This window comes from Syngnathoides biaculeatus, chromosome 1 (assembly GCF_019802595.1).
Source record: "Syngnathoides biaculeatus isolate LvHL_M chromosome 1, ASM1980259v1, whole genome shotgun sequence".
Lineage (NCBI taxonomy): Eukaryota > Metazoa > Chordata > Actinopteri > Syngnathiformes > Syngnathidae > Syngnathoides > Syngnathoides biaculeatus.
The window spans coordinates 9,663,639-9,677,631 of NC_084640.1; the positions used below are offsets into that span (position 1 = coordinate 9,663,639).

The window sequence follows — 13,993 nt, forward strand, 5'->3', positions numbered from 1 at the left end:
ATACTCACCAAGATGCTAATCCATGTAGTATATTATCAACTAACAAAACCTACAAGTCACATTTCAAGTAGTCTGGTGGCCAGTGTAAGTTAGGCAATCAAAATGTGCAAAACCAAAACTGAAAATGCACGATAAACAATGTCCCGCTTCGGTGAATTGTGTCTGGAAGGCAGGAGGGAAATAAATAGGAGCTCTAGCATTATGCCTTGCTGCAAAAGCTAATGATTTGTTTGCTCGCTTCCGCAAAAAAACATAGATGACCCTTAAGGAACAAAGGACAAGGGGTTTCCGAAGCACTTCATTATAAAAACAGTGACGTTTCTTCTGAATAAGATCAAGCGTTTCATTCACATGGTCAGTCGAGTACTGAACAGCTTTATGTACTGTTAGGTATGACTCACCCCAGGTACTCACAACCAAGGCTAAATTATTGCGTGCTACACTATGCTACGCTACAGTCTGTGGGTTTCCCATCCATGTTTTAAAGCCACAGCAGCCTTGAATCCCTGTTCACTAATGTCACGGAAAATAAGCCTTAAATTGAGTTGCATGTGGGTTTGTTTGTGTGTTTGTGTTGCAGCTGGTCACTGCGGCATCCCCGACGGCATCGTCAATGGCCAAGTGATCGGGGAGAACTTTGGTTACCGCGACACAGTAGTGTACCAGTGCCTGCCCGGCTTCCGGCTAATAGGCTCATCGGTTCGGATTTGTCTCCAGGACAACCAGTGGTCGGGGCAGCTTCCCATCTGCATACGTAAGGAAAAAAGAAACAATTGATGAAGCTCATCAAGCTCCTTGGAGGCTCTGTCTCCATGACAACCTTTTGAGCTGAATGAGCGCCAAGCTTTTAAGAGGACACAAGACTATCTAAACATTGAACCCACAGCACAAGCTTTATCATCCAATTTTGTTCCATTTGTTCCATAAGAAACATCCTTATGTGGTCCTTGAACACTCAATGAGGTACACCTTATAGTACATACCATTTTCATACAATGTACCGTGATTTCTCATGTATAATGTGCTCCCATATATAATACTCACCCCCAAAGTTAACGTCACAATGCTGGAAATCACTTCTACCTATGTATAATGCATTTTTCCAATGCATGAATTGCTTCTACCTACACGATCAAGACATGAAGTATTCTGTATTTCGTTTTTTTAAATCATTCAGATGCTAAGCACTTTATGTGAACATGTAATGGTTTGTCATCCACTTGCTGTTATTTCGAAATTCACTCCCCTAATTTTATTTAGTCAAGTAAAAAACAGTTTTGCTCATATGTTTGAATACGAGCATTTCAGAAAGGTCTTCTCATTAAACAAATCATAGCATAACCATAAAGAAATAATGATGGTTGTTGTTCAGTCACAGTCATATTTTTAAAAAAAGGCATTTCACAAATTCTGCCGGGATGTGTAAACTTAAGAGCACAACTACATATACAGTTTATGCAGCCATACGTAACCCTGTCATATTGGAATGAAAGTTGACAGGTTTTTCATAACCTCTAGATAGCGCCCTACATTTATAAAGTGTGAGCCCCCCCCCCATTCTTCTCTCTATTCCTATCCTTTAATGCACATTATTGACTTTTGACAATTTTGGGAGGTAAAAAATGTGCTTTATACACCAGAAATTACGGTACTTGACTTGCGTGAACAACTTGCCATGCACCCTTTGGTTTGGAGTTTTTAGGTCAGAACACAGCAAATGGACATAGGTTCAAATCAATGGGCCATTATTTTCAGTACAGTTCCGAGCAAATGCTTTTTTGTATAGTGACTAAAAGTATTTGTCTCTCACACTCAGTGGAGAATTGTTCAGAATAAATAGCCAACTATGCTGTATATGTTTCAATAATAGCCTATGCAGATCCATTCAAGGTTTTGGCAAAATAATTAATCATAAATCATGATACATTAACTTTAGCACCTTCCTGCTCCTTGGGACCACTCATGATTTTCCACAATTTGGAAGACCAAAATAAAACCCCAATCTGAAAGCAAACAAATGTAATTTTGAAATGTTGAATGAATTTGTCCTTTCGTGTAACAGTTTTATTGAGCTTGTTTATGCGGGAAAACTCTATGCCAAAAAATCATTTTTGCAGGCAAATGTGGTAATTATGGAGATTAGTAGCACACACAACTCACGTGTGCTTGTGTGAAATTTGTACGCACAAACTTTTGATTTGCCCTGATTAAATTTAAAAAAAAAACATCCCAGTCTCTCCCGTCCTCTCTCGTCAGCACTCTTCGCTCGTTTCCTTCCCCGTCCCGTCATCCCCCTCCGCTTCCTTTTGCCGACTGTCTCCTCGTGCGAACGTCAAAAAAAGCTTTGTCAGCGCTCAAACTTTTGAAGCAGCCCCACTCAAAACCAACACCAGGGGGGCGGCGAGGGACAATATATCCTGAATTGAGGTCCGTAAATTGCCTGTGGGGCCCTCCGCCGCTGTGTACTGATGAAGGAGATGAATGTCTGCGAATCAGGGCCACGTGAGCCTTTTTTTCTTTCTCTTTTTTTCTCACACCGTATAATTTGTTTTTCTTGCCGAGGAATCAATCATGTAATCAAAGGAGAAAATGGAGTAATGCTTAATGAAAAGCCCAAACATTTATGGCGTGCTTCTGAATCATCAACACGCCTCCATAACAACTACACTTGCTGCTCGTCACTTCCTCTATTTGGACATCCTGAAATAAGATATATAAATAAGATGACCACGTCATTACTGCAGCAATTTTAAAAGATTCTATCTGTTGTGCTGGATATGGGAAGTTTTAAAACAAAAACACAAATGCAGGCTGCGGGTGTTGTGAATTCCCAAAACATAAACTGGACAATGGCGTGAGATTGTGGAGAAACCATGGGAGCTTCTGTTGAGATACAAAAAGATCAGTTTTCAGACTGTGTCGATTAAATTGACAAAGTCCCGAGACTGCAGTGTTGATCAATGTAATCTTACAGAAACTTATTGTTTGAGGAATTACTGTACATTATTTGAGGAAATGTCTTCTGTTTTTGCCCGCTTTAGCCATCAGCTGCGGCCATCCGGGCAGCCCCATCTACGGCCGCACGGTGGGCAACGGCTTCAACCTCAATGACGTGGTGAGCTTCGTGTGCAACCGGGGCTACGAGATGGAGGGGCCGGCCCGGGCCCACTGCCAGGCCAACCGCCAGTGGAGCCACCCGCCCCCGACATGTAAAGGTGGGGAGAAAAGTTGAGTGTATTCACCCCTAACTGTACTCACGACCAACATTTTAGATAAAGCATTGTATGTCACCATTAACCAGCATCTTCATTTTATGCTAACCCATTTGATATGCCCATAAAATCCATTTTCCATCATTTCTTTTAAATACTTGTATGAGACTTGGAGGGGAAGTGAGCCTCTCTGGTTAATGCCAAATAACACATGCTTTTTCCGTGCGTGTTGGTTTGGTTGTAGTGGTCAACTGCTCAGACCCCGGGATTCCCGCCAACTCCATCCGACAGAGCAAAATTGAGCACGGCAACTTTACCTTCGGCACGGTGGTGTTCTACGACTGCAACCCGGGCTACTATCTGTTCGGCTCGCCGGTGCTGAGCTGTCAGCCCACCGGTCAGTGGGACAAGCCGTTGCCCGAATGCATCGGTAAGAAACACAGAATACCACACTATGTAAAGTTATGGAAGTGGAAAGAACATTACCTTTAATTATTCTACTTTGTATATTTTATTATGATAAATGTAAATTATTACTATGAAAAAAATCTAAGCATGTGAAAAATGCACTTCAAGGATTTCAAGCGTCCATGGGAACAGCGTGTATGCAGGTGAAAGCAAATATTCTAACCGCTGCTCCTTTTGTTTTTGCTCAACGCCAGAAGTGAACACAACTCATGGAAATTTATTGCCTTTACATCTGTTTCTGGGGGAAAAAAATGACAAACGGGTGACACTTGCCATCATTGAAATGTTATCCTCAGTGTCCTGCAGCCATCTTTTTTATTTAGACTCCCATCAATCAGCTTCTTTACAGTCTCCCTCGTTCTCTCTCTATCTGCCCCCGCCCCCAACCAGTTGTTGACTGTGGCCACCCTGGCTCTCCCCCGAACGGCATACTGAGCGGAGATAAGTTTACGTTCGGTTCAACAGTTCGATACTCCTGTCTGGGTGGCAGGCAGCTGAAGGGGGAGTCGTCCAGGATGTGTCAGCTCAACGGGATGTGGAGCGCCCCCATGCCCTTCTGCTCAGGTAATTAATAAAGTAGGTTACACACAGGCTGTACTGTACATCGGCCCAATAGATGGAAAGGAGTTGGATGGATGGCTGGGCGAAAGTCCGTTACCTTAATGCTGACAAATAATGAGAAACGCCTCCGACATCCCAAGTGACTTATTCGAAAATCCTGCCTGGACGCATAATAGTATAAAACTTCAAAGGTTTATTACAATAGCACTGCAACCTTTATTTGTACAATTATAATACTATGCAGTGCTATTCTCATTGAGCAGTCCTTTGTATCCAAATGTTTGAGCTTGTTTGCTGCAAAATATTGGCACAATGGAGGTAGTTCATAACATACAATATCCATGCATTCATCAATCCATCCATTTTCTTTGCCACTTATCCTCACAAGGGGCACGGGGAGTCCTGGAGCCTATCCCAACTCTCAACTGGCAGGATACGGGATACTCCCTGAACTGGTTGCCGGCCAATCGCAGGGCACATTGAGACAAACAGCCGCACTCACAATCACACCTGGGGGCAATTTAGAGTGTCCAACATACAATATGTACACTTTTAATTTTGCTTTTGACATTTCCTTTAACTTTGAATTAGGCTAAAACAGCAATGTTTCAAATGTATCATTTGGACTATATCACATTCATTTTTGCCATGCTTTCAGTAAGCTTACATTTCTATTCACATGCAATAGTACTTAATGTACTTGCATAATGGATGACTTACGAATGGCCCTGATAGTGTCGCTCGTAAAGCAAACAAAAATGCACTCAACCAAAAAAAAAAAAAAAAAGTCAATGTCGGAATGCAAATCATACCGTTGGCCCCAAAAATGAAGAATGTTGTTTAGCCTCTGAAGTTCCTTGAGTGAGTGTTTCTGCTTTCATTTTATGGAATTAATGGACAATTTTTCATTGGCTGGTCAGTGACAAATGCTAAACAACAACGTGAACGGAAAGTTTGTGCTTTTCATGGGGCTGTTTTTAATAAACCTGTGTAGCAGTGAAATAACGTGATGATTTGTGTATCACAATATACTGCATTGATTCTCTGATGAGAGAACAAGGTCCTATTTTCTAGGACAAAAAGGACAGGGGGGAAAAAAATGCAGTTTCATCTTGGATGGGATGCATAAAATGCAATGCATTTTTACTTTTAAAAACCTTTGATATTTTCAGAAAAGGTCAGTCACAATTTTCAGTAAAATCAATATTTTATGGTGTTTTTTACTATTAAGAAATTCAGAGTACAGGGGGAAATTGTGATTTTGCTCAGAAAGAATGTAAATAAAGTCAGAAAGTTGCAAGATTAAAGCCAAAATATGATGTATTATGAAATTTCATTGTTTTACAATAGTACAATTATATTTTTTCATTACAAGTAATGTAATGTTCAACCTTTGCTGAGATGAATTGGCTTAGTTTCCTCAAAACCATATTGGGGATGATCAATACATTACCGCCGTCATTATCGTCGTTATCATTTCATTGGTGTGTTGTGTGTGTGTCCGATACATTTATGTGTGCATCTAAAAGCATGCACACAATTTGTCTGGCAGAATTTGCTGAGCGTGCAGTTTTCCAAGGACAAGCAAAGATCACACACAATCACAAACTTCAGCCTCCACTTAAGTGCACACACACACACGCACACACACTTCATCATGCTGGGTTTGTTTGAGGGGCCATGAAGAACATAATTCAGAATTACATCTCATACACACTACTAAAACACTGACTCAAATAGATTTTTTTTGGTTTTATTATTTTACACTGTCATACATTGCTGAAACATACGAGTGAAATGCTCTGATCGTCACTCGTGAAACACTCTTGACACACGACCAAAACTTGGATTTTACAACGGACACGCTCTTATACATACACCTAAAATAATGTTTTGCTCACCTACACAAATGAAAATGTCTTTCATGGACTGCTGAAATGCTCACACACACAATGATTATTTTTTTCTTGGCTCACATTACACATTTATTATATGACTGTTTGAGTTGTTTGTAAAACTATTTCAGTTGTGCATATGGGTGAAAAAGGTTTTAGTTGTGCCTGTGCGAGTGTTTCAGTAGTGTGTATGAAAGGTTATCCGGAACTATTTCCCTCAAGGCCCCTCATACGTCTACTGCCTGTCTGACATTTCAACTCCATTGTGTTTTTTTATGGAGCATTTTAAGTGCTTGTTTTTTTGCTCTCCCTGACACGCAGGTGACACGACCGGGTCCTGCGGCGATCCCGGCATCCCGTCCCACGGATCGAGGGAGCAGACGGATTTCCGAATCCGTTCCAAGGTGTTCTTCGGCTGCACGGAGGGCTACGACCTGATCGGTTCCTCCGAAAGGATGTGCTTCCCCAACGGGACGTGGTCCGGAATGCAGCCCTTCTGTAAACGTAAGAGGAGGAAAATGGTGGGAGTAAAATCAAAGATTTTGAGTAAAGCAACTATTTAAAGTACAGATAGTTGACAAAGTATTTGGTCTTTGTTACTTCCCACTACTTGGAATGTCTCTGACATGTTCTTTCATTTGTTTTCCAGCCGTCCAGTGTGGTAATCCCGGTACTCCCAGCAACGGCAGAGTGTTTCGTCTGGACGGTACTACCTTCTCCCACTCTGTTATCTACTCCTGCATGGACGGCTACTTGCTCTCCGGCGCCACCACCAGGCTGTGTCAGGCCAACGGGACCTGGTCAGGAATACAGCCCAACTGTACCAGTAAGACATTTGACACTTACTTACAACACCCCCGCATCTGACAGCTTCACGTCAACCAACTTCAGATAAATGCAATGAATATGTTGATTTTAGTCAAAAATATAAAATACATCAGGTTAAATATGAGCACAAATCAGTAAAACTAGAAAATGATACTACATCTGAAGCCACCAAGGAAAGCATGTCAGAATTGTATATAGTTGAGTAAAAAACTGTAACGAAAACAGTGCAGCAGGTAAAAGCATTAACGACATTGGATTTTTTTAAGCTATTATGAGGTCCGTGCTTGCCGGTTTGCATCAAATAATCAATTGCTCTCTTCAGTCAAGCGAGTTTCCTCAAACTCTTAAAGTAGCTGCCATCAAGCCTTTTCTACAAAATAGAATGCTGGACCATGCTAGCAAGCTGTAGCTTGAATCTCCCTTTTATAGCCAAGATTGTTGAGAAATGGATTTTTAATCCACTCAGCAATTTCTTTAATTTTAATGGACTTTTTAAAATATTTCAGTCACGTTTTCGAGCACATCACAGTAAAGAATCTGTTCTAATCGAAGTGCTGAATAATATAAGGTTGAATACTGTTTTAAGAGAGGTGAACATTCTGATCTCAGTGCAGCTTTTGAAACATCCATCCATCTCTACATTTTCTGAGCCGCTTATCCCCACAAAGGTCATGGGAGTGCTGTAGCCCATCCCAGCTATATTCGGGCAGGGGGCGGGGTACACCCTGAACTGGATGTCAGCCAATCGCAGGGCACATAGAGATAGACAATAGTCGCACTCACAATCACACCAAAGGGCAGTTTAGCGTCTTCAGTTAACCTACGATGGATGTTTTTGGGATCTGGGAGGAAACCGCAGTGCCCGGAGAAAACCCACGTCGGCACTGGGAGAACATGCAAACTCCACGCAGGTGGGGCCGGGATTTGAACCCGGGTTCTCAGAACTGTGAGGCAGATGCTCTAACCAGTTGCGTCATTATTCCGCCGCTTTTGAAACAGCAAATCATAATAACTGGTTGGAAACGCCGGCAGGACTAAATGGAACAGTCCTTCAATGGTTCCGGTCCTACTAAATACAAATGAAAAATAGATAAACGGGTAAATATTACCCTTCAGAAAATACAGGAGATTAAAATAGTACAACTAAAATTTGATAAATCATATATTGAACTAAATACATATGCTACAAAAACAGTATATTAAATAAAAATACAGGGGGAATTAATCATAGGGAAATTGGAAAACACCCAGCATAAAGAGTCATAAGTAAAAAAATGTCTAATTTAACAATAGTGGATGCTCAATTAGTTGATTAACTTTGTTGCATTTCTTTTTTGTTTACGTTCCTCTCTCGTCATTTAAACTTAAACCCGCTTGCAGGTAAAAGAACAAGCTTTATGTGTTACATACAGGAAATATTTACTATCAAACCTTGAGCTTTGCAGCCCTGCCAAGTTGCTGATCTGTGATCATTAGGCTTCCCTCTACTCCCACCACGCTTTAAATTATTTCCGTCTGTGAGTAACTCCTCAGCTTTTCTGTGCCGCTGCCATCGGCGTTAAAGAATGATGCAGGTAGCCGTGACCGGCTTTCACCTAATTAGCTTAATGAAATCGAGGAGCGGGAGCGGCGGAAAGTGCAACATGCCACATCCGTAACCAGGAGGAAAACATTTTAATAAACATGGGTGAGAAAAGACTCTTTGTGTGCTGTCGAGGCGCATACAACAGAAGTAATTGGCTTGAAACATTTACATTAGTGGCGTTACTGAAAAAGGTACACAAGTGGATGCAAACGCGACTTACTTTCTACATGGGCATAAAAGTGTAAAGAAGAAAAAAGTACGTTTGAGAAACTAAAAGCGTTTGTCATGTCAACGTTATGAGCCTTTCGTGTTTTATGATAAATCATCAAACTTTACCTTGCACACCCTGCACTGAAACCCACCACCCGTCACATTTTAGTGTTGGCTGTCTGTCGGTGTACCTGCTTCGAATACAATCTCCTTGGAGTAAATGCCCCAGGGGGAGTCCAGCTAGGACTTCTGGAAATGGTGAAAAATCCTACAAAAATGACACCTTCAAGCCAAGCCATGTGGACAAAGGAGGCAACCGAGTGGTTGAGCACTGCACATTGGCCGATGGTTTGCAATTTAAAAACTGCGACACCGTATCAGGTTTTGAGCCTCTACATATGCTGCACCGTATTATTTTTTAATTGAACAATGAAAACCTGGCAAAATTGTCAAAGGAAAAGCGGATGGCTACAAGGAAGAAACACAACACCGTATTTGAAATTTTCTCTGAGGGGTGTACTCTGCAATGACTCTGTGATGAATAACCTTATAGGATGAATATTTACTGTATGTTCATACAATTCTTACATTACATTAAAATATATAATGAAATATGTACATTAATGCAATGGGTAACCTTAATTATGTGAGCAACAGTATGCCATATAGCATTGGCCTCACAGTTCTGAGGACCCGGGTTCAATCCGAACCCTGCCTGTGTGGAGTTTTCATGTCCTCCCCGTGTCTGCGTGGGTTTTCTCCGGGCACTTTGGTTTCCTCCCAGATCCCAAAAATATGCGTTAATTGGACACTCTAAAATCCCCCCCCCCCCCCCCCCCTGGTGTGATTCTGTGCCCTGCGATTCTGGCAACCAGGGTGTACCCTATTTCCTGCCCAATGACAGCTGGGATAGGCTCCAGCACTCCCACGACCCTCGTGAGGATAAGCGGTTCAGAAAATGGAATGATGGATGTGATTGTATTCCATGTTTATTGAGTTTTTTTTACATAAATTTCGAAGGACTAAATGAAAACTCACATGGTCTCTGACTGGATGACTCCCCCGCTCCCTCCACCCACCCACCACCGCAACGTACTTAAAGGAAGAAGATGACAGGACATCTATTGATAGTCATGTCTGCATCCAGTGGTGGCTTTAGAGGAATTTTAAATACCTATTAGGCTATGAAGGACGGGACTTTATAGGTACAGTCAAGGGAATGTTAATCTGATTCCAAAGAGAGACCTCGGCCTCTCCCAGGTATCTCTTGACTCGAGCCACTAAAGGAAATTACATCCCCGCTGATACAGTCGGAGTGAACGGACAGGGCACTAACCCTAACCCTACTCCAAAAGCCAACTCTCATTGTCTTTATCCCGCAATTTCCCAGTGATAAACTGCGGGGATCCTGGACTTCCGGCGAATGGCCTTCGCTACGGTGAAGACTTTACCATTGGCCAGAACGTGACGTTCCAGTGCCAACCGGGGTACAGGATGGAGGAGGACGGCTCGGCGATCAGGACGTGCACCCAGAATGGGACGTGGAGCGGGAACATGCCCATGTGCACAGGTAATGGCCAGTACGATATTACAACCATATACAGTACTATAAATGATATTGCGATAATGTTTACGAGGTAATCAATATTTTAGAACTAAAGCTTTGATGATAAATCATATGTAGATAACTGAAAATAGCTCAATATTTTTCAGTTATTTCGCTAACGATATCAATGAACACAGTATAACAGTTGCATGATCATCAATGCATTCTATTAAAAAAAAATCATTGATGATTCATCATTGCTGTTGAACCCACCGTAACAGTCAGTATTTTTACACTATTTTTTTATCAGTGGTATGACGATACAGTCATTGATGTCAGATATGCTTTAACCAAAAACATCGACCAAATAAATTGCAATCTATTTTTAATATTGCATTATTTTACCAGTGGTGTCAATGGTATCATGATATGGGAATTACCCAATAATAGGAACATTTTTCACATTGTCAAAATTGTTATGAGATATTAAGGACTTTGACATTATGGATGCCTGCTGTTTGCCTATCAATACTTAAAAAAAAATTGACAACTGCACATTAAAAATATCTATATTTTGTGCCATCACTTGCTTGTTTAATATATGTAACTTAATAATAATACTGATATCGTATTCATTCCCCAACAATAGCAGTAGTATCACGCTAAAACAGTTACACAATCATCGGTATACTGGAAGTCAACGATCGATGATAAGTAAGAATAACTGTGGAACTGAAGCAAATTCATGATCACATTTTTGATCCAGCGTCAGTGGATTTATCATATTAAATGATAGAAAACATGCAATACATAATATCTGTGTAACTGAAGGAAACTCACAATATGATATTGCATTATTTTGCCAGTGATAAATATATTTCACATGACAGCAATTGCATGATAAATTATAAATTGAAATCAAACCATCTACTATACATTTCAATCTCGAATTTACTGAAGAAAAGTTAGCTTATGCTAATATTGCGTAATTTTGCCCAAGATCATGATATCGCAGTACACGATTACATAATAATCGATATACAGAGCAATGACTTTACGAACTCAACGCAATGGAAGAAAAAAATTTAGGAAGCTATATTGCATTACGATGCCAATGAAATTAATAGTATCACCATCTCATAATGGCATTGGCGATACATTCAAGTTCTTTCAATGTTTCTTATCGGTACCTCTCCCTTGCTAGCCGTGACGTGCCCGACGCCCACCGGCATCAGCAACGGGGTCCTGCAGGGCAGCGACTTCGAGTGGGGCAGCAGTGTGAGCTACAGCTGTTCGCCGGGCTACGAACTATCCTTCCCGGCCGTGCTCACCTGCGTGGCCAACGGCAGCTGGAGTGGAATGCTTCCGCAGTGCTTACGTGAGCCTGTGACCCATAATACATTTCACCGGCCATACAGAGCAGAATCAACATAGTCATTTTTTTTCTCTATTTTCGTTATTTTGGTTCTTACGCGCAGCCAGGTTTTGTGGTGACCCCGGTACACCGGCTGGTGGTTCCCGAGAGGGTCGGAGTTTCATCTACCAATCGGAAGTGACCTTTTCCTGCGCCCCGCCGCTCCTTCTGGTCGGCACGACGACCAGGCTCTGCCAAAGTGACGGAAGCTGGAGCGGGAGCCAACCCCGCTGTATAGGTAGCCATTTTAGTTTCTTTGTTTTTTCATTGGATGCGGCAAAAAAAATGTCTAATGCAAAACTTAACGATTCTACTCTGTAATATGTGTGCTCTCTATGGAATTTTAACTAGTTTTCATCTGTATGGGGTGAATAATCAATACTGTCATTGTCAGCCTGTTTAAAAAGACTTTTTAAATGTAACATTTTTGTCGAGCATTAGCATAAACATTTTAGTGAGAATCCAGTGGAGATGCATTTTCGTTACTTTTTGTTATTTGGCCATTTTTCTTTTTTTCTGAATAATATATGGATGGTGGCACGGTGGGACAACTGGTGAGAGCGTTGGCCCCACAATTCTGAGGACTGTGGTTCAAATCCCAGCAATGCCTGTGTGGAGTTTGCATGTTCCCTCCATGCCTACGTGCGTTTTCTCCAGGCACTCACATCCCAAAAACATGCAACATTAATTGGACACTCTAAATTGCCCTTAGGTGTGATTGTGAGTCCAGGCTGTTTGTCTCTATTGGCTGGCAACCAGTTCAGGGTGTACCCCGCCTCCTGGCCATTGACAGCTGGGATAGGCTCCGGCACTCCCCGCAACCTTTGTGAGGATAAGCGGCTAAGAAAATGGATGGATGGGTAATACATAAATATTCAAGACAAAATTGAAAGAATTTGGTAGGAATTCTAGTAAAAGTGTAGCTCCAGGCATTAAGGAAAATCTTTATTTGCATTCTCTTGAATTCTTGATTTTTTTTTTTTTTAAGATTTTACAGAGTAAATTATAGAGAATGAAGATATAGATATGTTTAGTTATATATGATATGATGAGTTTTTTTCACTTCAGAGGTTTTTCTTCTTGATCTTAATTTTTCAGTAAATATTGTATAAATCTTAATGATGAACTTTCTAAAATTGACCTTGATGGCAGTCTGTGCTCTATTGTTTCTCAATAAAGTTTATTTAGTTATTGTACTGTTCAGCATACACACACACAAAAATCAATTAAATATGTCTATCATTGGTTAATATAGAAACAATTGAATTGAGTGAAACACCAGATAAAGGTCCAAATCCAGGAATATTTATCCACTCGTGTTTATATTTTTTTTTACATTCTTTAATCTCATAGTGAATTTTGAATGGATTTAAAAAACTGAGACACAACTAAACCATCAATTTATTTTGTTGAGCTTTCGTAGAAGCCTGTACTCTATTGATTGCTTTGTGGATTAGTTACAAACTGATGGGTGCTTTTTAAGACGTCTTCCTATTTGTCCTTAAGGGAGGTCACACATACACATAAACGGGCAGTTATCATCTGCCTCGTGCAAATGGTGCCCCGGAACCACAATCATCTTGCTTTATCTCACAGAAAATTGATAATACAGTTTCAGAGCGAGGAACCAGGTCTGCTTTTTTTCTCCTTGCACAAAAACAAAAGGTTGTATGAGGTTATAGTCAACATACAATATATCTTGTGTCCGAAAAGCATATCTGCTTTGCTATCCAAGTGTAACTTTAATCTGTTTGAAATTGTGATATACAAGGAAGCACGTTGTGGTTTTGAATGTTTTCGGGGCGCATCCGGACGGCGTTGGTTTGTCACACATTATTTATGTTCGACTGGAGATGCTTTAATTCCGACGTGTTTGTTCTTCAGTGGGAAGTTGCCACCCATCGCCACTAACGCCTGTGTGTGTTTTAACGATCTGGGCAATTAAGGGCCCACCCACGTGTGGCGTTTTTGAACGCTTTCGCCCCCAGTTAAGACGGCTGCTGCTCATCAAACACAGACATAATGGGAATAGTAACGACGGAGGACTAGCCAGATGACGTAAATTATGGCATGGGCTAAAAGACTGGTCACTGCTTTCTGTAAAGAGGGACTAATAGCGTTTATTTTTTAGCACAATGAGCAGTAATCATCTTTTTAAAACAGTCTGAATTAGAAGAGACTGTCCAAATCTTCTTTCGTTCATCTTTTGATTCCCAGGGACTTCAACTTGGACAATGATGTGTACATGTCCATCTATCCATCCATTTTCTTTGC

The 13,993-nt window shown here is 41.1% G+C and overlaps 1 protein-coding gene across 6 annotated transcripts in view; it reads left to right on the forward strand.

The window, feature by feature from the left end:
• Positions 1 to 13,993, forward strand: part of csmd3b (CUB and Sushi multiple domains 3b) — a 326,110-nt gene that overhangs the window by 300,865 nt on the left and 11,252 nt on the right. For 4 of the 6 annotated variants that reach the window (XM_061814643.1, XM_061814660.1, XM_061814676.1 and 1 more), the window contains 9 exons: positions 581 to 754; positions 3,042 to 3,227; positions 3,457 to 3,642; positions 4,071 to 4,244; positions 6,458 to 6,640; positions 6,786 to 6,962; positions 10,150 to 10,329; positions 11,510 to 11,683; positions 11,784 to 11,957. In XM_061814643.1, coding sequence (XP_061670627.1) covers positions 581 to 754; positions 3,042 to 3,227; positions 3,457 to 3,642; positions 4,071 to 4,244; positions 6,458 to 6,640; positions 6,786 to 6,962; positions 10,150 to 10,329; positions 11,510 to 11,683; positions 11,784 to 11,957 — 1,608 coding nt within the window. The remainder of the gene's footprint in view (positions 1 to 580; positions 755 to 3,041; positions 3,228 to 3,456; positions 3,643 to 4,070; positions 4,245 to 6,457; positions 6,641 to 6,785; positions 6,963 to 10,149; positions 10,330 to 11,509; positions 11,684 to 11,783; positions 11,958 to 13,993) is intronic. The other 2 variants (XM_061814652.1, XM_061814668.1) reach the window with 1 other exon arrangement.